We start from the raw sequence: 25,078 nt of genomic DNA, 5'->3' as shown, positions 1-25,078 counted from the left end.
CTGGGCCAGCTGATGGGTCAGATAACCTTGATAATGTCACGTCCCGATTCCCTGTATCCCCTGTGGCTCAAAGCCATCAGCACCTGCCTTCACCCTGTTAGCTTCCCTCTTGGGCCCTGCATGCGATTCCCTCCCCTAGGGACTCACGGGTTGGGGCCTGGTTCCCCTTCCATTCCTAAGCCACTTACCACTTAGGCATGCAGTCTCCCCAAGAGCTCTCCAGGCAGAGAACCCTCCATTCTAAGGTGAAGGAAGTGACCCCAGAGAGGTGAAGCATCCTGCATAAGGTCATTCCGCGAGTGGCGGCAGAGCTGTGACACCAGCATTCTGTTCAGTCCCCCTCTAGTCCATTCCCTGCGTGCTAAGGGATAGAACCTGCTCTCTGCAGCTCTGGGACCTTTGCCTATGCTGTGCCCACTGCCCGATGCCCTCTCTGTTCCCCCTCTGCACCTGGCGGAATCCTCTGCATTTCTGATATTTAGTTCAAGTGCCACCTCTTTGAAGCCTCCCTAATCTTCCACAACCCTGCTCCCCAGCTGCAGGAGGTGCCTGCCCCCTCCCTTTGCCTTTTCTTCACTTATTTCATCTCTGCCCTTTCTTCAGTATATCGCAGTTTTCTGATGAGGTTTCACTGTTACTCACCACACTGTGAACTCATTCAGGACAGTCTTTGCCAGTCTGAGCCTTGGGTGTACCCCAAGGGCCTTGCACAGAACCTGGCACTGAGTAGGTGCTCAAAAAGCATGAATGAACACATCTGGGTGGCACGTTACAAAACCAATTTGTGTACTACTGGCCTACGTTTCAATGGCCTTGGCCGTGGGGCAGGCATGGTTCTAAACACTGTGCATAAATGAACTCATTTCCTCTACACACCAACCCTATGAGCTGGACCCTCCCCTCCTCATTTCACAGATGAAGAAATGGAAGCACAGAAAGGTTGGGTGTCTCGCAAGGGCTTGCCAGGATGAAGTGGTTCTGGAGTCCATGCTGGCATCCACTAAGCGCACTGCCACTCACAACCTCATCCAGTCCTCGGGGCAGCACTGTGGGGAAGGAAGAACAGGTATCGTCCTAGTGAGGCAGAATAAGGAAAGTGAGATGCAAAGAGCAAGAATTGCCCTGCTTCCTGCTGTGAGCAGACCTCGGGGTGCAGAAGTGGGGGCCACGGAGGCTCCCTCCAAGTCTCTGGGGCCCCTCCCCAGCCCACCTTGCCTGTCAGCAGATGATGACACAGGCTGGCGTGAGCCTCTCTATGCAGACCTGTGTTCTCCCTGTAAATCATTTATGACACAAACACACACACACACACACACACACACTTTTAAACTTATTACTCATCCAGTAACTTGTTGTATGTAAAAAATGAATGGTTTCTTTCAACTCAGAAAATAGATGGACTGGTTGTCATGAAAATCAATAACATGCTAAATATTTCAAGCATATGGTACTTAGAGTTCTACTCTAGGTGGTTTTGTAATGAATGGCTTGATTTTTTTTTAATAGAGCATAGCCTACTTTCATTTTGAATTATACAGAAGGCTTTTGCTTTGAATCTGTTTACTAAGAAGATTAAATAATTGATTATTTCCATGATGCCGAGATAGAGCATTATACAGTAGGAAGCGCTCGACTTGAGGAAAACAATCTGAGGTCAGATGACTATTTAGACATTATGCCCAAATGAAGATATAAGCATAATTTTCTCAAAGTTCCCCCAAGTTCCCACATAAGCTCTTACATGGCACTGTCCTGGTTACTTCTAAGATGGCATGTTGGCTTTGCGTGACCAGAAAATGGCTCCCTTCTCGTCCTGGGTGTCTTTTGAAACTCCAGGCCCCTTGCTAGAGTAATGGGTATGTAGACGCTCAGCACAGCAAAGCAGCTCCGGCTCAACCCAGCACCCATACTGGCAAAAAGGGATCTTTGCTCAGTTCTCAGTTTCAACACCACTTCTCTGGGAAGCCTTTCCAGCCAGATCACTGCCTCTGCTAGAGACATCCGTGGCACCTGTCTCTCCCTGCCCTGCAGCATCATTGCAGGTTCAGTTCCCAGTTCAGGGTCCAGCTTGCCTGAGAGTTGTCAGCTCCCTCCATGAGGGTGAGACCACATCTCCTTTGCTGGCAGCTAGAATCCCAGAGCCAGGCATGTGGCCTGGAATATAGGAGAACCTCCAGGAATTCTTGTTTTGTTTTTGTTTTGGGGTTCCTTCTTTCTCAATCTCTCACTTTTAGGTAAGTAGCATTATGAATTCATGGATAAAGTATATTAAATGGACTGTATTCCAATCAGTTGCAGACATTTTTTTTTTAATGCAGACATTCAAGCAGTTTTTGCTGCTCTACTTATGTTTCTGCCTTTCCTTCAAATTTTCTTCCAGTTTTTAATTTTGAAAAATTTCAAACCCACCAAAAAAAGTACAAGGAGCATCATATACCCTTTACCTAGATTCACCAGTTGTTTGCGTTTTGCCATGTATGCATTTCCCTCTCCCTCTATCTCCCCTACCTGACCCCGTCAGCACACGCACTTATTTTTTGTTAAAGCACTTGACAATACTTTGCAGATGCAATGACATTTCATCCCTAAATATGTCAACATGAATCTCCTAAGAATAATTAAATTCTCTTACATAACCGTAGTATAATTATCACATCTAAAAAACTAACAGTGATACAATAATATTACCTAATATATGGTCCATATTCAAATTTCCCCAGTTGTCCCCAAAATGTCCCTTCTGCCATTTATTTGTAGGGGTGGGTGGGAGGGGATCGAGGGTCCAACCAGGAGCATGCATTATATTTGTCGTCATGTGCTTAGTCTTCTTTAACCTAGAATATCCCCCCTACTTTTTTTTGGGGGGGGGGTGCTTTCAGGATATTGACCTTCTTAAAAATCTCAAGCTAGTTGTTTTATAAAATGTCCCAAAAATCCAGAATCTGGATTTGTTTGATTGTTTCTTCACAATTAGATTCAGGTTAAACAGTTTTGGCAAGATTAAGCTACATTTTTTTTTTTAAATTTATATTTATTTTTGGCTGTGTTGGGTCTTCGTTTCTGTGCGAGGGCTTTCTCTAGTTCCGGCGAGCGGGGGCCACTCTTCATCGCGGTGCGTGGGCCTCTCACTATCGCGGCCTCTCTTGTTGCGGAGCACAGGCTCCAGACGCGCAGGCTCAGTAGTTGTGGCTCACGGGCCCAGTTGCTCCGCGGCATGTGGAATCTTCCCAGACCAGGGCTCGAACCTGTGTCCCCTGCATTGGCAGGCAGATTCTCAACCACTGCGCCACCAGGGAAGCCCTAAGCTACATTTTTTACATCATCTTCTCAGTGCATTGCATCAGGAGGCCCACGTTTGAACTATGATGCTAAATTTGATCACTTGGTTACAGTGGTATCTGCTAGATTTATTGTGAAGATACCTTTTTCTCTTAATAATTATTACATAATCTGTGGTGTGAGACTTTGAGACCATGTGAATATCCTGTCCCCCACGATCTTTCCCCCGATGGTTTTAGCATCTATTGATGGTCCTTGCCTGAATCACTGTAACTTACATTGGAGTTGCAAAATGGTCATTTTCTAATTCTCTTCTTCCTTCCACATTTAAGCTGATGTTCTTCTCTACAAAAGAGTGTTCCCTTTTGACCCTTTCTTTCCTACTCCTGCCCCATTCTCTCCCTTCCTCCTTTCTCTGCTGTCAGTTTGGGTGCTTAATATTTTACCTGCTTAGACTTGTAGTCAGCCATTTCTCCAAGGATCCCTGATTCTTTCTGGTGGGGAATCATATTTAGAAACCACAATCTGCATGCTAGGTATGCTCATTGCTACTGGGGTTCACTGCTTCTAGATTTTTGCAGTGAACTAAGGTCGAAAATATAATTTTTAAACAAAAAAATGTTAAAATTTGAATCTGAGCATCAGGAGATAATCACATAAATGTAGGACATCCTGCAAGTCACCTGGCCTGGCTTCTTCAAAAAAGTTAATGTTGCAGAAAACAAGAACAACAGCAGAAGGGCAGAGGACTGTTCTAGATGAAAAGAGACTAAGAAAATATAACAATCAAATGCAAGCCTCGTGTGTTTATTGGATCCTGAATTCTTAAAATGTAAAGGGCATATTAGGGAAATCAAAGAAATCTGAATGTGGACTATACATTAGATGATACTGAATTACTACTCATTTTTGTAAGTGTGATAATGATGCTGTAATGATACCGGAGAATGTCATTATTAGGAGATTATTTAGGTGTAAAGTGTCAAAATGTTTACAAGTTAATTTCAAATGTGTTGAAAACAAAAACGTGTGCATGTGTGTGCGTGTACATATATGTGTGTCTCTCTGTGTGTATGTGTACTTATATATATGTATATGTTTATAGAGAGAGGAAAGCAGATGTGGGAAATGACAAATGGTGAAAGGTATATGGTGTTCATTGTACTGTTCTTTCAACTTTTTTGTAGGTTTGAATATTCTCACAATAAAAAGCTATGAATGTGTGTGGGGTTGGGGTTGGGGAAGGGACTATATCCCTCCTTATTTGGACAATAAAGATGTGTCCAGAAGTCCCCTTACAGATTTTTCTCCATGTGATTACATTAGCAACTTGATATACTCTTTTTTTTTTAATTATTTTTTAATATACTCTTAAGTGCCTTTGTTTTCAGTTTTCAGGGATTGATTTTTTGTTGTTGTTAATTAAATTAATTTTAAAAATATATATAACTTTTCAAATTAAATTTTAAGAAAATTTAATTTAAATTTTAATTAAATTAATTTCCCTCTGATTGACGTTTTCCCACTAGCTGCACTCCAAACTAGCCTATCTAGAGTTACTGTTTCCCAGATCCTCTCTTACTAGGCTAAATGATTGCAAAACGTGGTTTAAGGCATTTTTAAATATTTGTTTCTCTTCTTTATCTAAGTAATTATACTGTTTCAGCTTATTCTGCAATGGCTTTGTACATATCCAGTTGGATGAGTTCAATTATGATTTATTGAATTGCTTCAAAGCAGGTAGATCTATGTTTAAGGGTCTTATTTTTGGTGTTATATTTTTAACTGATTGTATGACCTCTGGGGAAGCATTCAAAGTAGAGAATTCTTGTCTCCGATCCAACTTCCCTCTCTCTATTCCATGCCACCTCTGTAGATAACCATTTTTATTAGTTTTAAATATATTCTTCCAGTGTTTCTTGTTGCAAATATGCACAAATGTGTGTGTGTTTATTTTTCTTTCTCCTTATGCAAAAGCTAGCATAGTATATGTGCTATTTGGCACGTTGCTTTTTTCACTTTATTTTCCTGGAGCTTACTGTTTTATCACTATGTAAAGACATTCTTTATTCTTTTTACAACTGCATAGCACTTCTTTGTGTGGATATACTATAATTTGTACAGCCAGTCCGCTATCAATAGACATTTGGGTTGTTTCCAATCTGTTGGAATAACCTTGGCCATATGTCATATTTGTGCCAGTGTAAGTTGGGGGTGAATTCCTAGAAGAGGGATTTCTGGGTCAAAGGGAAAATACATCTATAATTTTTCTAGAAAATACAGCTTTACTGAATGAAGGAGAATACTAATGAATGAACTTGATTAAGACGAACAGAAAGTAAAAGGCTGATATCTAAATGGAGACATAAAACAATTAGACTAAATAATTCTCTTTGTGAGAGAGGCTGTTTTAAAACCCTTCTGGCAATGTTGTCTCTAATCCAGCGATTTTCATTTTCTGGCCTAAAGAGAGAATTTGCCTTGGTTTGTAAATTAAACATAGAATTACAAAATCATGAAATTTTAGAGCTGAAATAAAAATCCACCTGGTGCAGTCTCCTTATTTTAGCAGTAAGGAACCTCAGGCCCAGAAAGAGAAGGGAAGAACAGAAAGATAAAGAAGAAATCACAAATTTAGTTCATTCCATCCAATTCAATGAATGGTAGGTAAAATATCTGCTTTGTAATAAAGCAAGAGTCAAATGTAAAATTGTACTACTGAGCACCCTCAAGATATTATATGAGGAGCACGGCAGTTCAGACCCTTGAGTGCTTTCTGTTGCAACGATCTCTCCTTCAACAGAACTCTCTTGGTGTAAATGGATTTTGTTTCACATCTTTTATGTTATTCTAGGGCATTCAAATGTAGTCATGATGATAAGTTGGATCAGGTGGAGGGATTGACTGGCCGTGTGCGTTCTGGCCGATGACGTGGGTCGTCATGCTTGCTGAGGGTAGTCTGAAATTACATAATCATGGCGTTGGTAGCATTCTGTTTTGATTCCAAGTAGGCAGCATGGAGCAGCAAATGAGTTTAGCTCAGCCCAGCTGTGGACTTGTGCTATGAGCCTGGGCAAGTCCCTTGTCTTCCCTGGTCCTCATTGTGTAAAATAAGGAGTTGGACAAGCCCAGGATGGCAGATAAATGAATGCGTTGGTGCCATTACTTTCCCCCTCTTGTGCTAATGGCAGACATAACATAATTGATCACCACACACTCTTCACTGACTTAACCCACTTCTCTTGGCAGCCACTGTTAGCCTGTTGATGATATAACATAGACTCAAGCCTATTTACCACCTCCGGCTTGGATAGTTACTTAGGGTTACCAGATAGAATACAGGATGCCTAGTTAAATTTGAATTTCAGATAAAGAAAGAATAAGTTTTTAGTACAAGTATGTCCCCAATATTTCTAAATATGGCAACCCTCTTAGGCCATTTCTACTTCTACAGTTATTTCTCTTTTTTTCTATGTAATTAATTTCTTTCATTTGAGAGATCCACCCTCTTTTTGGTACTTCTGATAGTGCCCATTCTCCCTTGCCTAGCTAAGAGTCTAGCTCATTCCACATCATGTAAATTTATATTATGGTTTAATTTAGTGGAAAGTGATGGAAATTTGAGTAGATTTTTATTTCTGAGGGCCGTATATTCTTTAAGACTCCTTAACACACCTGCAGTCCCATGTTTCCCAGACATCATTTGCATATCACTTTCTTGATTTTACCAGATCTGTATAACACTTGTATTATTAATTTATTTAGTATTTTCCTTTAAATCAACTCATCCTTTTATTTAAATACCATGAATGGAAAATCAGCATCATTTACTAAGAAGAGGTGTAAGAGTAAATAAAGAGAAAACATACCTATTAGCATATAAAATATTAGACTGGGGCTCACCTGAAATCACTGGGTATGCCACCAGCAGTGCACATAAAACACAATACTGACAAATACAAACTCCTTGCCGGTTTTGGAATCCCTTCCATGACCCTGGTGGACAACCCTTGAGCATCTCCTTGAATACCTTCAGTGATGGGGAACTCAGTGCTTTGCAAGGTTTTGATTCATTCTTGGATACCTTATTATTAAATATTTCTTCTTTTATTGGTTCATATTAGCCTCCCTGAAATAGTCATACATTGATCTGAGTTTTCCTATTTATTTGAGAAATGTTTGAGTGCTTCTTATGTGACAGCTTGAGTGTTTGTTATCTTACAGTCTTATGGAGGGAAGTAAAGATGCAATTACAATACAGTGTGCTATCACACTGATGGGACTGGGGTGGGGAGGTGCACTTGGCCTAGACTGGAGGTGTGGGGAGGTGTTCAGGAAGGCTTCTTCATGGGGGAATGAGAGAGAACCTGGTATGCTTTGGGAAGTAGAAGGCTGGAGTGAGAGGGTGAGAAAGGAGGCTGGAGCAGTAGAAAAGGTGAGGGATGAGCTGACCAGGTGGGTGTTGTAACCCTCACCTTCTATTAGCATAGGACTTAACTTCCTATAGAACATTTTCAAAACCAAGTTCTCATTTGAAAAAAAAAAAAAAAAGAGCCCTGGAGAGTTAGGACAGGACTTATTCTCTCCATTTCACGGGTAGGGAGACCGAGGCCTAATGGATTGCTAGTGGAAGTGCAGCTGATACATGGAGGAGTTGGGGCTTGATGTTCCGTAACCACATACCCGTGCTCCTTGCCTTGTGCCCCCAGCCCCAGCCTCACTGGTCCAGGATGACCTTCTCTGTCCCACTGAAGAAGACTTCACATTCTTGGAAAGGGCCTTTGAATCTTTTATCTTGATTTAAATTAATTTCCCCAGGACTGATCATGAAGCAAATCTCGGAGGTCTGGGGTCCAGCATTCTGCTCTCCTTTCCTTGGTTATGGGAGGTGTTGGCTCACAGGGGTAAATGGAACCTACAATGACCCCTTCTTTTACAGCCCAGTTGTCCGGGCTGTGAGATGCCTGGCGACCTCCACCCTCCTGACCTTTCTGTGTGCTCTCTCTCTCTGTGTCAGTGGGCAGGTGGCTCACAGCCCCCCTCAGGAGTCTTGGCCTGTCCTGGTTGAGTGATTCCTGGCTAGAGTACTGCTACCCAGAGCTTTGCCCGGACTCCCTTTATAATTTATTTATTTATTTTTATATTTATTTTTGGCTGTGTTGGGTCTTCATTTCTGTGCGAGGGCTTTCTCTAGTTGCGGCAAGCGGGGGCCACTCTTCATCGCGGTGCGCGGGCCTCTCACTATCGCGGCCTCTCTTGTTGCGGAGCACAGGCTCCAGACGCGCAGGCTCAGTACTTATGGTTCACGGGCCTAGCTGCTCCGCGGCATGTGGAATCTTCCCAGACCAGGGCTCGAACCCATGCCCCCTGCATTGGCAGGCAGATTCTCAACCACTGCGCTACCAGGGAAGCCCCCCGGACTCCCTTTAGATGCTCCAAGGTGACAGGCCCAGCTAAAACCCTGTCTTTCTCAGCCACACAAACCAGTGCTTCCCTTCCTCTTCAGCCCCATTCTATATGAAAACCATGGTGAGCTCTTGTCTGGAAGCAAGCATGGAGGCATTTTGTGCTCCCACTGCCTCCCTTGCCCCTCCTCTTCTCTCTCTTCTGCCATGGCTACAGAGAGGATTGGAGACAGCCCACAAAATGCTCACAGACCAGTCAGTGAAATGGGCCTGGCTATCAATTACTTCTCAGCATGCCACAGCAAGGGGAGGAAACAGTGCTGGAAGAACTGAGGGATGGCAGGGAAGGCTACATGGAGGAGGTGGCTGTGAGCAGGCCTGGACAGATGAATAGGAGCTGGCCCTGAAGAGAAGGGAGAATCCAGCAGATGGAAATGCTGCATCCTCTCCCACTGCAAGCATCATGCTGGGCCCCAGCACACCTTTCCCCTCCATAGATGTGATGTCAACCTATTGACTAATTAGAGGTGCTAAATTGACATGAGGAGGCATGATTTTTGCAGTGTGGTAATTAAAAAGCAGTTGGCTTCACAGCTGTGATCACATGAGAGTGCTTCTTACCCCTGAAGACATCAGCTGAAAGCAAAGTGCAAAGGAGCTGAGGAAACCAAAGAGTCTTCTAATGTGACTTGTTAATTTCCTGTATTTGTCACCTACACAGCTATAAGGGAGAAATGAATGAAGCGTCTTATCAGACGTTTAAGAGAAAATTAAAGACATATGTTCTAATTGTACACAATTAAACAAGCAATATAATAATCATTATTATATTTAATTAACAAGACATTTTAAAATTGCTAGGTTAGTATTTAGAAGGCCAATTTAGAAATATTTCTCAGTCTGGTAGTAGCCACGTCACTGTGAGCAAACCCTTCCATTCTCTGAGGTCTCTCATCTGTAAAATGGGTAAACTCTTCTCCACTCTGCCCTCCGCAGGGTTGAGGTGTTATTGAAGGAAAGGGCTTTGTAAGTTAAAAGGGTTTTCATAATTGTAAGAAATACCATCCAATTCTCATAACTTCTAAGTCTAGAAGCTGTGATCTAACATTAACAATCATTAGTTGGGCGCCTGTGTTATTCTGATCCTCAGAATAGCTCTAAGATTGGGGGGGGGGGCTTGTCACCCTGGTTTATAGAGGGGACAGATCCCAAAAGGTGAAGTAATGTTCCTGAAGTTGCATAGTGAGTGGTGGAGCTGGCATGCAGACTCAGCCTGTCCAAGCTGAAACTCCAAATTCTGACCCCTGTGGACCATACCGCTTTCTCAGCACTGGCTTAGTTTTGCTCTTTCTGTATTTTACTCCTATTTTTTACTTATAAAGGGGAAAAGAAGGATTTGAGGAAGTAATATTTATTTTGCAACCTTCTTTACATAAAACAATGATAGAAATGTTGTAGAGGGGAGTGAAGAAGGAAATAAAAATCACAGAATGCCACATGGAAAAAATTGTATCTTAAAGAGCAAAAAATTTAGTTACATTGCAATTTAATATTTACACATAAATAAAAGCTATTTCTCTTAAACCGGTGATGGACAGTTGGATATTGATTTTATTATTACTCTTTGAACTGAACATATATATTTTACACACTTATATATGTAGTTTATATTTCCTAATAAAAGTTTAAAAAAGAAAAATGTGAAGAATTTTATCTTCAATAAAAAATCAAATATACATACGAGTTCTGTTTCATATAATTGAATTGGAACATCTTAGGCAGTCGAAGCATAATAAGCCACGGATTCAGTATTGTTTTTTCTTTTAAGCAAATCTTCTTTCTTTTCTTCTCTCTTCTTTTAAATGGCCCCAGTTGCTTTCTCATCTTGTACCTGGGTACCTCCCTAAGAAGCAGCCTTGTCATTGGAGAGATGAACCACATTTCAAGAACAAAGGTCCCAAGTTTGAGCCCTAGCCTTGCCATTTGCTAACATGGGACTCTGAGCAAGTCACTTATCTCTTTGAGCTTCAGTTTCCTCGTCTATAAAATGAGGGCAATAAAGTCTACTCTATCTGTATCATGGGTTTTTGTGAGGCTCAAAGTTAGACTAAAGCCGTAAGTGAGTTTAGGAAATTGTTAATCACAGAGAAGAAGCATAGCAGTCTGTGGAATGAGTAAAGCCTGTGATGTTAGTCTCCCTGCTCTGCCAGTCTCTTGCTGTATGACCACATGCAAGTGACTTAACCTCTCTGAGCCTCAGTCTCCTCATCTGAAAAATGCAGATCAAAATAGTGTCTACCTCATAAGGTGGTTTTGCACATTCAGTGACAAAGTGAACCCTTCACACCAAGCCCTCCACACAATGCTTGCCCCACGGCAGGTGCTCGCTAGGCAATACCTTGAAGGAGTCAAAATATCTGAGTTCAAATCCCACTTTGCCCCTTGCTGGCCATGCGGGCCTTGGGCACGACACTGTGCCTTTCTGAGCCTCGGTTTCTCCACGAGGAACAAAGACAATTATGCCTTCCCAACCTCCCTCACGAATTGTTGCAAGTCCCCAGTAAGGATACGGCGATGGACGTGGGTGGTAAAAACGGAACTGCTGTGCATCTCTGAGTGATTAAAACTAAAATTCATCAGCAGGAAGGAGCGGTGATTGTCCCCAGGAGGTTCCAGAAGAGGTTTCAAGCCTCAGAGCAAGTCTACGCACGCTGCCCAGCAGGCCTTGGTTGGAGTGGGGCCCCAAGAATTTGCCCAAATGCCAGACTTTCATTTTCCCTCCTTAACTTGGGAAATGTTTTGCGGCCACCCCACATCACGTTAATCTCACGGGCGTCTATGTTGAGGCACTTTGTGTCCAAACAGTTTTTTGCCAGGGCTTGGGTGCAGCAGTGACCTGGCGCAGATCTGAAGTGGAGCCCAGTTCCCAACGCACACAGCCCGGTGCCTTTGTATATGTCCTGGCACTGGCCACAAACAGGGTTTTGTCAGAAGCTTCCTGAGAAAGTTGCGTTCCATTCATCTTGGCTGAAAGGAACCCTAGATGACAAATACCTCCCTCATTTAATTACAGAAACAGTCAGCAAACCCGTGGAAGAAGATTAAACGGAATGGAGAAAAGAGCAAGCCTCAATCATCTTCTCCCCCCTGGCATCTGGCCCACACTTCTCACCTAGGATTTAGCAACTAGGGATGCTCTTGGTTAACTTTCCACCTGAAAAATGGTTTATTTCTGCAGAAAAGTTAAACTCTGAGGCCCCAAACTAGGTAAAGAAGGAATTGCATTTAGAGAAGAATTCATCAGTGGCTGAGAATTTAATAAAGATCCTGAAATTGGGAGGTGTATTCACATTTTTCATCTAGACTTGAATCTGCAAAGAGAAGTGAAATACAATGTCAGATCAAATGAAACACACACCCCCACAAAACTAACAAACTCCTTAATCATTTTCCTCAGTTGCTGGAGAGAGAAGTATAGACTTGTGTGGTTGCAAAGAACCTTTGGGGGCTTCCCTGGTGGTGCAGTGGTTGAGAATCTGCCTGCCAATGCAGGGGACACGGGTTCAAGCCCTGGTCTGGGAAGATCCCACATGCCGCGGAGCAACTGGGCCCGTGAGCCACAACTACTGAGCCTGAGCGTCTGGAGCCTCTGCTCCGCAACAAGAGAGGCCGCGATAGTGAGAGGCCCGCGCATCGCGATGAAGAGTGGCCCCCACTCGCCGCAACTGGAGAAAGCCCTCACACAGAAACGAAGACCCAACACAGCCAAAAATAATAAATAAATAATAAATAAAAAATAAAAAATAAAAAAAAAAAGAACCTTTGAAATCTTTGCTTCAACCCATCGTTTTTAGAGATGAGAAAAACAGACACCCACAGAGGGGAAATACTCTGCCTTGTTCTCAAAGCCATAGAGACAGGGGTAAGCCCGGTTTCCCAGCTCCCTGAAGTGCCATTGTAGTTGTCTTCACTCTCCTGTTCTCTCTGCCTGTGGGCCCTTAATGTGAAGGAGACTCACAGTTCAATAGGCAGACCCTAAACTTTCACAGAATATTCCATGGCAAGCCAGAGCTCAGAGAGAGACGCTGATGGCTGTCTTCCCTTCCCACTTTGCTGGTTAAGGGTGTGTCCCCCCAGAATCTCCCAGGACCAGCCATGCCCACCATGGACACTTGCTATGTTTGAGAGACTCTGGAAGCCTTGAAATAAGCTGTCTGTTCCCTGTGCTAGCAGGTCTCAGAAGAAAGACCAAGCCCTGGATTGTTGCCCCGTCTCACCTGGGACTGATGGGTCAGAGATGGTTGAAGAAAGAACACCAAATATGAAGTCAAAAGACCAATTCCATATTTCCTGTACTGACCTTGCATGGCTTATGTCACCTTTCTGGGCCACGGTTTCTTTAGTTGTGAAATGGATAGTATATCCTACTTCAAAGAACTAAGGGACTGTAAGACTCACTGACAGCCTAGATGTTTGGTAGCTTCATGGTTATAAAGTAGATGGGACAGTATTGAGAAAATCCTACCAAATTTTGCCTCTTGGCACTTGGAACCTTGCCTCATAAAATTACAACTGCCCTGAAAAATAATAGACATACTTTTCCCTCTCTCCTCCACAGTCTGTTAGGGACCCAGGGCTTCTACCAATCAGAAAATTGGACAGCTATGCCTCTAGTCACAATTGCTGTTCTTTGAGGCAACCAAGATGCTTTTTTCTAAATTCAAACAGAGCTATAAATTCCTAGAAAAAGCTAGATAAGGAGTGGACAGGAGGGCACAAGAAACCTCTCAAATAAAGCTTTATAGAAAAGAAAATCCCTGGCAGCAATGCATGACAGGAATTTAATGTATTGTGCTGATCCACAGTTTCAGAAAATTAGCTGCTCATTAATACAGAACTGTGTAAGGTGGGAGCATACTAGACACGAAAATCTGTTCTTGAATATTTCTTCTCCAGTTTTCTGAGAAAAAAATACTCAATTATAATGTAAACAGACAGAAAACAGGGCCAAGGGCAATCCATATATTGTCTTTTGATAGGCCACCTCTGAAAATACCTGCCTTGCTTTTGAGGATGAGTACACTGAAAACACCTAACATTCAGCCTTTGAAAAAGTACCACAAAAATAATAAAAGGTGCACAGTACCCAGAAGTAGAGGAAGAGTCCAGCTCTGAAGATGAGCTGTTCTAGGATAAAGAAGAAAACTTTAGAAAGACTTCTGGCATCCTCAGTCATATGCAGAAAAGACATGGTCTCCATGAAACATGAGATAAGACGATGGGACAAAAAGGGTTAATGATCATAAAAAATTACTAGGAAATGGAAGAAGTCAATAACAATAAAAGTTTGTCAAGGACAGTAACACTAAGACTGAGACTGTTGAAAAGCAAATCAGCAAACCCACCAAACAAAGAACTTAAATGGCTAATGTGTCTGTACAGCTACTCAACCACATCGTTGTCAAAGGGCTACAAAATCAATTAATAATGAAGTGCTACTTCATCCCTGAAAGTTGAGCAAAAATGTAGAAAGTCAGATAATACCAAATATTGGTCAATACGTGAAGAAATGAGAACCCTGGTGCTCTGCCGCTATGACTGTGGATGATACGGCCATTTTACCAGAAATTAATGAAACTGAATATGCACATACCCTGTAATAGAAGAGATAGAATAAAATAAGATGGTCTTCCAGAATGCAGAGGGCAAGGACCAAGAGATGAAATCATGGGAAAATATATGATAGATATGGATTTGGGAAATGAAAGACAACACATAGATAATCAGGTATTCCAGTGGAGAGGCAAGAATATATATGAATATTAATGTAATATAAATATAATAAATGCCTAGTATTATATTTTATATATAAATGCTATATTTATATAGTATATTTATACTTATGTGTATATATACGTGTGTGTATATATTTTTATATATATATATATTTTTTTTAGTTAAAAGACTTGAGGGTATAGATTGAAGGACTCCCTGTATTCCAGATATAATCAAGAGTGCCACACCCACATCTATTTAGGCAAATTTTTTGAATTCTAAGAATAAAGAAAAAAAATCCTTCAGGCATCCAGAGAAAATCAGATACCTACAAATGAACAAGAATCAAAATATCCCTGGATTTCTCCTCTGCATCGCTTTGTAGTTTCAAAGGGAAAAAATGGTAGCCCAAGAATTTTATATCCAGATAAATTCTACCATGTGTCAAAGCAGCAGAGGGTCATCCTAAGCAAATTTTCAACCCTTTACCCTCCTTCACAATATGAAAAGATGTTCTAGCAGCTTAAGACAAGAAGCAAGATTAATATATTCAGAATGGAGAAGTCTGAATACCAAAGGGAACAAAAGGAAACATTAAAAAAGAAAAGAATAAGACTGCCAACAAGATGATGAAAGCAAGACCAAGTATTTATTGCAGCAATAAGCATATATTTTAAAATCCATTCATGTACTCATTTCAAGAAATATGCTTAAAAACAATCTTAATGGAATACAAATAAAAGGAGAATCAGAGCTATGGCAGGCAAATGCAAGCAAAAAATAAAGGTTTCAATGTTAATATCAAATGAGATACTAATTCAATATTAATATTGAGCAAGATATTATATGAAACAAACAGCAATAAAATGACAAACAGGGTTATTTTACCTTGATAAATATTTTAATTCTCAGTTCATTCAGTAATTATCTATTAAGTATCTGCTGTTTGCACCCGGGAAGTGTATACATTGCTGAAAAATAAAGGTGTAATGAACACTTATCCTCAAAACAACATAAAATCAAAGCATATAAAGCAAAACATTTGAATAACATGGAGAAATTGTCAGAGACAACAGAGAAAAACTTAACATACCTCTCAGTCTTTGATAGGTCAAGTAAGCAAAAATACAAAGCATGTGTTAATAATGTAATTGGTTAGCTGGATTATATCTCTTATACATCAGAAGTCTGATAAAGAATTTTATAGCTTACAACTAGAGACTGCATCTGTTTTTCTGGCCAACATGGGACTTTCACAAAAATTGATTGTATAATAGGCCACCAAAAAAAAACCTCAGTAAATTCCGAAAGCAGACACTGTACACACCAAATTCTCCAAACAATGCAATAAAACTAGAAATGATAACAAAACTGTAAAATAAAAAGTACTCTCTGAAATAAATAATCCTTGGTTAGGGATTAACTTGAAGCCTCAATCACAGTCTGCTTAGAAATGAACTTGGTTGTGTGAAATAAGGCAGGAGAGCCCAGAAAGATTGGGTCTTTGAGTTAGGGCGCTGATGCCAACAGGGCTGTTGTTGCAGATGCTGGGTGACTGTGCTGGGGGAGGAAGGCCTGGCAAGCTCATAGGATGCAGGGGACAGCCATCAGAGGGAGAGAGAGCATTGGTCTTAGAGTCCTTTAGGCCTGGATTCGAATTCTGCTTTTACCTCTTATTGACTTTGCTGGGTATCTCAATAGCTTTCCATTTCTGGGCCTTGGTCTGCATATCCAAAGCTAGGGCTGTTGAGCTGTATCAGTGGTTCTCAACCTTCACTGGGCATTGTAATCACCTTGGGAAGTTTTTAAATTATACTGATGCCTGGGCTCTATGCCCAGAGATTCTGATTCACTTGGTTTGGAGTGGGACCAAGTCATCAATATTTTTTAAAATATCCGCATGTGATTCCAACGTGTAGCCAGAGTAGAGAACTCCAGAGCTAGATGATTTCTCAGGTTTCTCCAGTTCTGGAGTTCAGCAGTGCTACCTGTCACCTGCAGTCTTTGCCCAGTGGAAGAAAGGTTTAGGAGGCTAAAGCTAGAGGAACAGTGATGCAAAGCAATCTAATCAAAGTGTGCATTATCTCAAATGGTGCAGAAAATGTCAGTGCCAGTTAATATTTTGCACCCAACATGATTTAGACCCGGGGCATATATTGTACTCCAAGCCCATTGTAAACACAATGGGCCATTTATTCACTGAACAGTAACCACTCTAATTACCTATAGGGCAAACATATGAGGTTGTTCAAGCAACAATTAATTGTGGACCTGGAACTAATGGGACAATAACAGCAAAGTATCAACCAGAGTGTGATTCAGAAATCACATCAGAAAACCAAAATTTTCCAAATTGTATCAGATAAGCATTTTGGGGGATGCAATTGCACATATACCAATCCCAGGTCCTGAAATAGTTGCTGCCTGATTTTTCTAATAGCTCCTTCTTACACTGACCATAGGAAACTGGAAGTGTTATTTTAATCTTGAGAGAAGAATAAGACACTAGGTTTGAGCAGACTGTAGAAAGCTTCTATTTCTTACACTCGCTGTGTGACCTAAGTATCACCTGAAGGGGCAGGGGTGCTGACCTTGTTTGGTTCTAGGATTCTCTTTGTGAATCTGATGGAAGCCATGGATCCTCTTTTCAGAAAAATGTGTGTGTCTGTATGCACATACATGCCCACACAAGCTTTTTCATACAGTTTTTAAGGAGTTCTCAGACACTTTGCAGCCCCTCTGCGTTCTTTCTAGGCCATAGCCTCCGTTTGCGCACCTCCAGACACAGGGATCTCGCTACTTCCAACAGCAGGCCTTCCCTTGCTGGACAGCTCTGGATTTGAGTGTCCTCAATATATCCAGCTGGGATTTTTCTCTCTCATTGGGCCTTATTCTACCCAGAATTTTTTTTTAACAGTTGATCTATCCTTGACCTTTACCAGTCTTGGGATGATGTCCTGTCTCTGTGGGGATCTTAGAAATTGGTTCCTATAGGTGCTCTCTAGCTCCAGGTGACAGCTGATGGGTTGTTGTATGTTCAGCTCCAACAAACAGGACCAGCTGAGACTGCTGAGTGGATGCAGGAGATCCAGGGATCCTAGGTAGTGGCCATCTACCGTCTGAGACAGATCAGGGAAAGGGACAAGATCTCCACTGCCCTGCTCTGCTAAAGTCTTGGGGGGAAAAGAAGTGCTTCCTCAGGTGACAGGAGGAGCAGTAAAGCAACTTCAGCTGGGGCCTGAGGGTGCCAGGATGTTACTTCCCTGGATGTTAAAGTTGGACTCTGAGATGTATTGGATCTAGAGCTGCTGAGACAGCAAGGGTGGGGAAGGAAGGCCGGTGGCATCAAAGAGTGATCTTGCTCAGCCTTGCCCTCTCTGGATCAAAGATTTAAATGAAACAAGAGAAGGAAGGAAATACTATTTTTTTAAAATAGTATTGGGAATTCCCTGGCGGTCCAGTGGTAAGGACTCAGAACTTTCACTACTGAGGGCATGGGTTCAATCCCTGGTCAGGGAACTAAGATCCCACAAGCCGTGCAGTGCGGCCAAAAATAAAATAAAATAAAATGGTATTTATGTATTTTGAGCACAAAGTTTGGTGAATGAAGCATACTGAATAAGGTTAGATAAAGTAACATTAACTAGTGATGCACAGACATAACCACAACAGTGGTCACAAAATTCTGGAGCTATCAGTACCCAACAACAAAAAAATTACTATACAAGAGTTTATTAAATACTTGCTAGACACATGAAAAACAAAACGATTTGTCAGGGACCACAGGATCTTATAAAGCCTAACGGCCAACCAAGTCAGCCTGTTCTTGAACCTGTGCTGGAAGGCGCTCATCACATGTGGGTACTGGGTCTCCTCCATCCTCTCACACCAGGCGACAAACCCGTGAGGACAGACAGGGGAGGATGATAGACAGACTAGAAGGAACCATGGGGGAATTCTTTTATAATCTCAGAGTGGGAAAGGCCTTTCTAAATATGGCATAAAACCCGAAGACAGAAAGAAAAAAAAATTAATAATTCAGCCACATTAAAAAAAATACTTCTACATGGCAAAAGACACCATGAGAAACAGCAAAAGAAAAAGTACAAACTGGGGGAGAATTAGCAACTTATATCACAAAGGGTTAATCTCCCTACTATAAAAGATCACTAATCAATAAGTGATTACTACTAATCAATAAGAAAAAGACTCAGAGTACAATTGGAGAACAAGCAAAGGATGTGAACACTTTCCAGAAAGAAACTGCAAATTGCTCTTAAACATAAGAGAGATACTCAACCTCACTCATAATAAGGTAAATGCAAATCAGAACTACAAGAAGATGCCATTTTTCTACCATCACACTGCAAAGATCAAAAAATTTGATAACCGCCTTCTGTGGATGAGGCTGAGGGAAAGAGAAAGCAGAGATCAGAGGAAATGTTATAGAAGAGGTGACATTTAAGCTGTGCCCTGTAGGACAGATAATTAAAATCCAATTTAGCAACTCACTGGCACTTAAAAAAAGAAGGACTAATAAAGGGAAAGATGGACAGATTTGACTACTCAGTGTAAATTAAAATATACATACACAAAATGTAAAAGCAAACAAACTGGGATATTTGCAGCAACTGTAATAGCCTGAGTTTGAATGATGTACGTATAATAGTCTTCATTAAATTCAATAAGAAAAGCATTAGAATACCACTCAAAAAATAAACAAGAGACATAAAAAAGCAATTCCTAAAATAGGACATACAACTAGTTATCGGCCACATGGAAAAATGTTCAACCTTATGTATAACCAATGAATGCAATATGATTCCAGTTCTGCAGTGATAAATCATTAATAAATTAGATAGAAAGATGTTTTATTTCTGTCCGTTGATAAGAGTGTGGTGAGATTGGCCCTCTAATTATAACTGTCTAGTGGGTGTGTAAATTGATGCAATCCTTTTTGGAAATAAATATCAAGTCTTTAAAAGCTCACATCCTTTATCTGGGAAATTTCACATCCTAGACTCTATCCTACAGAAATAGCCTGAAATATAGGGGAAAAGTGCCAAGCACAAAGACGCTTGTAGAATAATATGACAATAATGACAAATTAGAAACAGTCTAAATGCCCCCAAATTAAACATGATTCAGTGAATTATGCTGTGTTCATATGCTAGAATATTATGCTGCTATTAAAAAGTTTACATGTTAAAATGTTTACAAGAAGTTTTAACAGGATGGTTAAATGCTTGTAGGATAATGTTAAGTGAGGAAATAAACAGTTCAAATGTGTATGTAGAATGATCTCAAGAATCTTTTTTTAAAACATTGCCGTGCATGGAAGAAGGATCAGAAGGAGCTAGACTACAACATTAATGATGGTTCTTTCTCCTTATTTTGCATTTTTAAAAACCTTCCCTTCAATTATAACTTGTTATTTTTGCACTAAGAAGGTTTAAAAATATTTTGCCTGTGTGTTTGTACCTCAAGTGAGAACTAAAGACCTCTGTTCCCTTAGGAAAGATCCTGGGCCCACAGCTCTGAGGTCCCCCCAGTAAAAGTGCTGTCTTTTTTGTGTTTTCAGCTCTCTTTTGCTGCCACCACGCCTGTTCTAGCAGATAAGAAAAAATACCCCTACTTCTTTCGGACGGTCCCATCAGATAACGCAGTGAATCCAGCCATCCTGAAGTTGCTGAAGCACTACCAGTGGAAGCGAGTGGGCACACTGACCCAGGACGTGCAGCGCTTCTCCGAGGTATGCTCTGCCGAGAGGCACGATCTCACCCACCTCCGGGCAAGGGGCAAGACAGCTCAATCAGGGATGGGCTCTGACACGGGGCCTTTAAGCTGTTGAGGAATTCGATTGTGCGCGGGACAGGTGAAGGCCTCCAACCTGCACAGCTCAGGAGTGGAACCTTCTTTTCCGTTGTGCCGTTTGGCTAAATCGCGTGGTCTGTTCCCTCACTGCCCCTGTAGTGTGTTGTCCTTGCTGCTGACCTATAGTGGCTGTCTAAGATCACGAGGTGCCGCCAAGAGCCTTTCTCCTGTGAGGAGGGTTTGGGGAGGAGCTGGCTTGGAATGAAGTTTCCAAAGTCACTGTGGATTGGGTGATTTTTCTGGTTTTGTTTGTTTGCTTTAATGACTTACACGTATACATCAGTACTTGGTGTTCTGGGGTTTATTGTTGCAACAATAACAGCAACAAAAAAGCCACATTATATATAGTAAAAAAAGAAAAGGGCTGCTTTACCCAATCCCTCTAAATCCACTTTCTCTTCCAAGTGAAGTCCTGCTTTCTGTGTAGTGTTCATCTGCCCAGACCTTTTTCAATATATTTAAACCCAAATGTCCTCATACTAGATAGTTTGCATTTTTCACTTTACAACAGACCTTAGAGATCTTGATTGACTTCGTTCTTATTAATGGGCCACGGTGTTGTGTCCCATGGATAGATGGTAATTTATTGAATGTTTACAGCTTTTTGATATCACAGCCAACACCTTCCCACCTAGGTGTGCATCTTCATAATAGATTTCTAGAAGTGGAATTATTGGGTCCTTTAAAATGTTGAGACAAACTGACCTCCAGAAAGGCTGTTGCAATTTCTAGTCCCTCCAACGACATTTGAAAATTCCCATTTCCACATATCTTTACTATTCGCAAATCTTTAAGAAGTTTTCTCCACTCAGCTGAGTGCAGAATGGTTTCTTGTTTTTCTTCCTAGTCTCTTTATAGTTCCTACTTTCCTATCTTCTCCTATGTGTGCTCTTGATACATGGAGCCTCCCAACAAGGTAAGACATTCCAGGTGTGCTTAGCAGCCCAAGAGAAAAAAAACAACTGTGAGCTGATTTGGGGGGAAATGTATGAGGCGGGTGTCCAGGCAGACCTCAGTGAGAGGAGTCAGGGAGGACACGCCCCTTCTGCCAGTGTGGGGTGGGGGATGGGCGGGGAGAGCATAGCAGGGCTGGGGATCACAGACCTGGTTTCCACTCCAGCTCTGCACTTGCCTTTCTGAAGCTCTGCCCCGTTTCTCCTTTGGGAAGGAGAGGCCACTCCATGCTTTGGCTGTGCTACCTTGGAGAAGTCACCTCACTTCTCTGAGCTGTGGTTTCCTCCCCTATAAGATGGGGACAGTAACCCTTCCCATGCCTATTCCTGCAGAGTTGTTGCCAAAATCAGATGAGTCATGAATTTAAAGAGCTTTGTAAACTATAGTTTATGCACAGAGAGGGATGTTTTCAGAGGTGCTTGAAAAGCAGACGTGTTTGGCCCCACCATCTGCAGTCATCCAAACAAGGCCAGCTTTTCCCTGACAAGATGGTCCTGATCTTCCCACCTCTGTTTCCCAGTCCCTAGGGAGAGGCACAAGGGGAACTTCACCTCCAGTGGGAGTGACTCACTGCCAAACACTGAAGAGGCTTTTGCTGGAAACCTGCCCTTTATACAGCAGCCACAAATGTTCTGAAATGAGTGTGAAACAGTTCAACGGGGAGGGTGGGGAGGGCCAGTCCTGTGTTCCCATTAACATGAGACTCTGCCGAGATTTGGAGGGACCTGCTTTTTTTCCAGGGGAGTCTTTGTCTGACAGAGCCTGAGGGGCCCTTAGAGACAGTTCCCCCAACCTCCTCATTGTATAGAAGGGGAGACTGAGGCCCAGAGAGGAGAAGGAACAAAGTTCAGGGTTTCAAAGCACCTCCGAAGCCATGAAAGATTGTTGGCAGAGAAGTTAGGACTGAATCCTGGAGTCTGGATGCCTAGTCCAGACCTCCCATTGCTCCTTCTTTCCATCTATAACTTCCTGCAGTCACATGGGAACTACCTGTGTGTAGCCTTGGAGGTTTGAAAAACCCCAAATCTTTGGTGTAAAGAGGATAAATGATCAGCCCCAATTTGGTTGAGTGCTTTATAGATTTCCCAACACTCTCACAGCTGGTTGCCCTGTAGGGAGGGGTTATGGTTCCCATTTTACAGATGAGGAAACTGAGGTCATGGAGGGTGGGTGCCTTCTTGCCCCAGGGCACTTGCTGGTAAAGAGCCCAGCCCAGGCTGGAAGCCTGACAGACTATTGGTCAGTGTTTTCGCCATGACTCTGCCCTCACTGGGGTCAGGTGTTGGCAGTTTGGTACCACATCTGTGTCCCTGCACAGCTATGTTGGAGCCCTCAGCTGGGTTTCAGGGCATCTCAGCGGGAAACCTCTTTTCTAAGGACAGGATGTTGCTTGGTAGTATTGCTGGCAAGAACCCCTCTCAATTTAAATCTCTCAGCCCAGCTGACTCCTCTCTGTGCCCAAGGGCTTTGGCATCCCTCTCCCGATGTCTGGGCTGCATCGCTGGAGTGCAGGCCCTGGAAACTTGCCAGGGGCTAACAGCTTTTTGTGAGTGCAAAGGAAACTGGATTCCTTTTATGAAACTGGTCGATCCGCAGCATCAAGCACTTCTGTTCCGGACTGGTACACTGGGAGGACTGTCAAATGAAAGCAATCCTGAAGTTGGAGGGGATGAGGGGAGTGAGAGGCCAGGGTGCTGTGGCATCCACATGGGCAGTGCAGGCACAGGATGGAGGCAAGGATGAGGTGGAGATGAAGGCAGTGAGTAGGGGTGCCTGGGAGGACCAACAGAGACAGCAAGAGGGCTATTTGAGCCTCTTCTCCCAGCTCCAGGTTCTATGCTCTACTAAACCATCTTCACTGAGTTATTCTTTGGGTTCCTGATTCCATGATGCAACTAACCAGCTAAGTACTGTTGGACAAATCACTCAGTCTCTCTAGGCCTAAGTTTCCCCTTCTGTAAGATAAGGGAGTTGGGTCAGTTGACCTCTAAGATCTCTCCTAGCTCAAGGAATCTGTGGTGAGGGTTTAGGGAGATCTGGTCATTGACCCTGATCCTGCCACTCCCAGAGGTGTGACCATGAGAATTACTGAGCTTCTTTGTACCTCAGTTTCTTCCTCTTAAAAATGGGGATAATAATGGTTAACTCTAAGGGTGGTTGTGAGGATTATATATGTTCAGAAAGTTAAAGTGCTAAGAGGAGTGCCTGACTCATAATAAGCACCATGCAAGGGGTGGCTGTTATTTTTATTGTCATCTAGAGTCTGGTTCCTTAACGCATGACTGGCTGCCATTCAGGAGCCCGGCTGTGTGGCGGGGTGTAGTGCCTGCCACGAGCACGGCTCCCCTTTCCTCCCCTCCTTCCAAGCCGGCTCAGACACTCCCTGCCCAGTCACTGGTCCTCAGTGATCTCGGTGCTCCTGGGGCTGACCTTTCCACACCAGAGTCTCCCTCAAGAGTTGGGACCCACCGAAGCCTTTGATCTGTACAAGACCAAAAGGGCACCATCTGCAGAGCTTCATCTTCGAAGCGCCTACCCCTTCGGCCCTCCGCAGCTCTTTGACGCCTTCTCTGCTTGCCAGGTTGCCATCTGCCCCACCCAAGCGGTTTCTGGTCACCTCCTCTCAAGTTGCCACTTATACAGCTTGGGGGACATGCCCAAAGATGAGGGCAGGGGACCCTGTGCTTGCTTCTAATCAAGGAGTCAAACTTAGTAGAATCGTCAGCCCTTCCCTGCTGCTCTGAGCAGGGATGAGCTCCTTGGGGTGGCCGCAGAGACCCTTCACATCCCCTGAGGCCTCCTTCTCTGTCTCATCTCAGGCACTTCCCCCTTTGGTCCAGCCTCTTCTCCGTGCTGGCTCCTCTCTGTGAGGCGTCCTCCCCCACACCTGGCTCCGCCTTCCTCCCCAGGCTGGGACAGGTGTGCCGCCTCTGTGCTTCTCTCCCCTCGGGCTTCACTCTGTACCAGCTCCTTGCACAGGACAGAGAAATACCCCATCTGCTTCCTCATCGGTCACCTGCTGCCACTGGACTGGAAGGCCCCAGTGGACAAGAGCCTTTCTGTCCCCTCACCCTGCATGCTGCCTGGCACGTCTGGGTTCACCAAGGATGTCAGTAAATCAATCTCTATCCATTAGGCCAGATTCTTAGGGGTGAATACAGTGATTTCCTTTCTGTGGCCCATAGTCTGACTGCAGCTAGGATGGTAGATGGGGGTGAGAGGGGTGCAGAGAAGTCTCAGTCCCTGTCATGAGTCGCTGGGGCCATGGGGAAGAAGGGAGGCACTGGCAAAGTTGGGAAGTCACATTCCCACGGAACTCAGCTCAGGTCATTCTGTCATCTATTAACTGAGTCTTGTTTTGGATGTGACGTTGTTTGTTGTTGGAGGATTCTTCTAGAGATCTCAGTGGAAAGTTCTGGGCTGGCCACTGGAACCAGCAGTGACCGGGGTCCTGCCATGTGGTTCTTCTGGGTGGCGTCAGTGTTGGGCATTGGGAATGAGCACACTGTAGTTTGTGTCTGAGTTATGTGTTTTGCTCCCTGGGATGTTCATTCTGAGTTGTCATCACTTCAGAATCCTCTCTTACCAGGATCGGGTAATCCCATCCTCTAAAGCAGTTCTTGCAGGATGGTCCTGGACCAGCAGCATCAGCAATACCAACACCTGGGAACTTGTTCGCAGCAAATTTGAGGGCTCCACTCCAGGTCCCCTGAGTCAGACCCTCTGGGGTTTGAGAATCCCTGTATTGGAGGAATGGGAAGCCTTCAGCTGAGGCCACTGTGCTCCTAGGC

At 43.1% G+C, this 25,078-nt stretch overlaps 1 protein-coding gene across 3 annotated transcripts in view; it reads left to right on the top strand.

Moving 5' to 3' along the window:
* The window catches only part of GABBR2 (gamma-aminobutyric acid type B receptor subunit 2), a 363,159-nt gene that overhangs the window by 122,633 nt on the left and 215,448 nt on the right, over positions 1–25,078 (top strand). For all 3 annotated transcript variants that reach the window (XM_082403891.1, XM_082403890.1, XM_082403892.1), the window contains exon 3: positions 20,041–20,211. In XM_082403891.1, the coding sequence (XP_082260017.1) occupies positions 20,041–20,211 (171 nt within the window). The remainder of the gene's footprint in view (positions 1–20,040; positions 20,212–25,078) is intronic.

The sequence above is a fragment of the Balaenoptera borealis genome (assembly GCF_965194805.1).
Source record: "Balaenoptera borealis genome assembly, chromosome: 8".
Lineage (NCBI taxonomy): Eukaryota > Metazoa > Chordata > Mammalia > Artiodactyla > Balaenopteridae > Balaenoptera > Balaenoptera borealis.
This window is presented reverse-complemented; position numbering and strand designations above follow the sequence as displayed.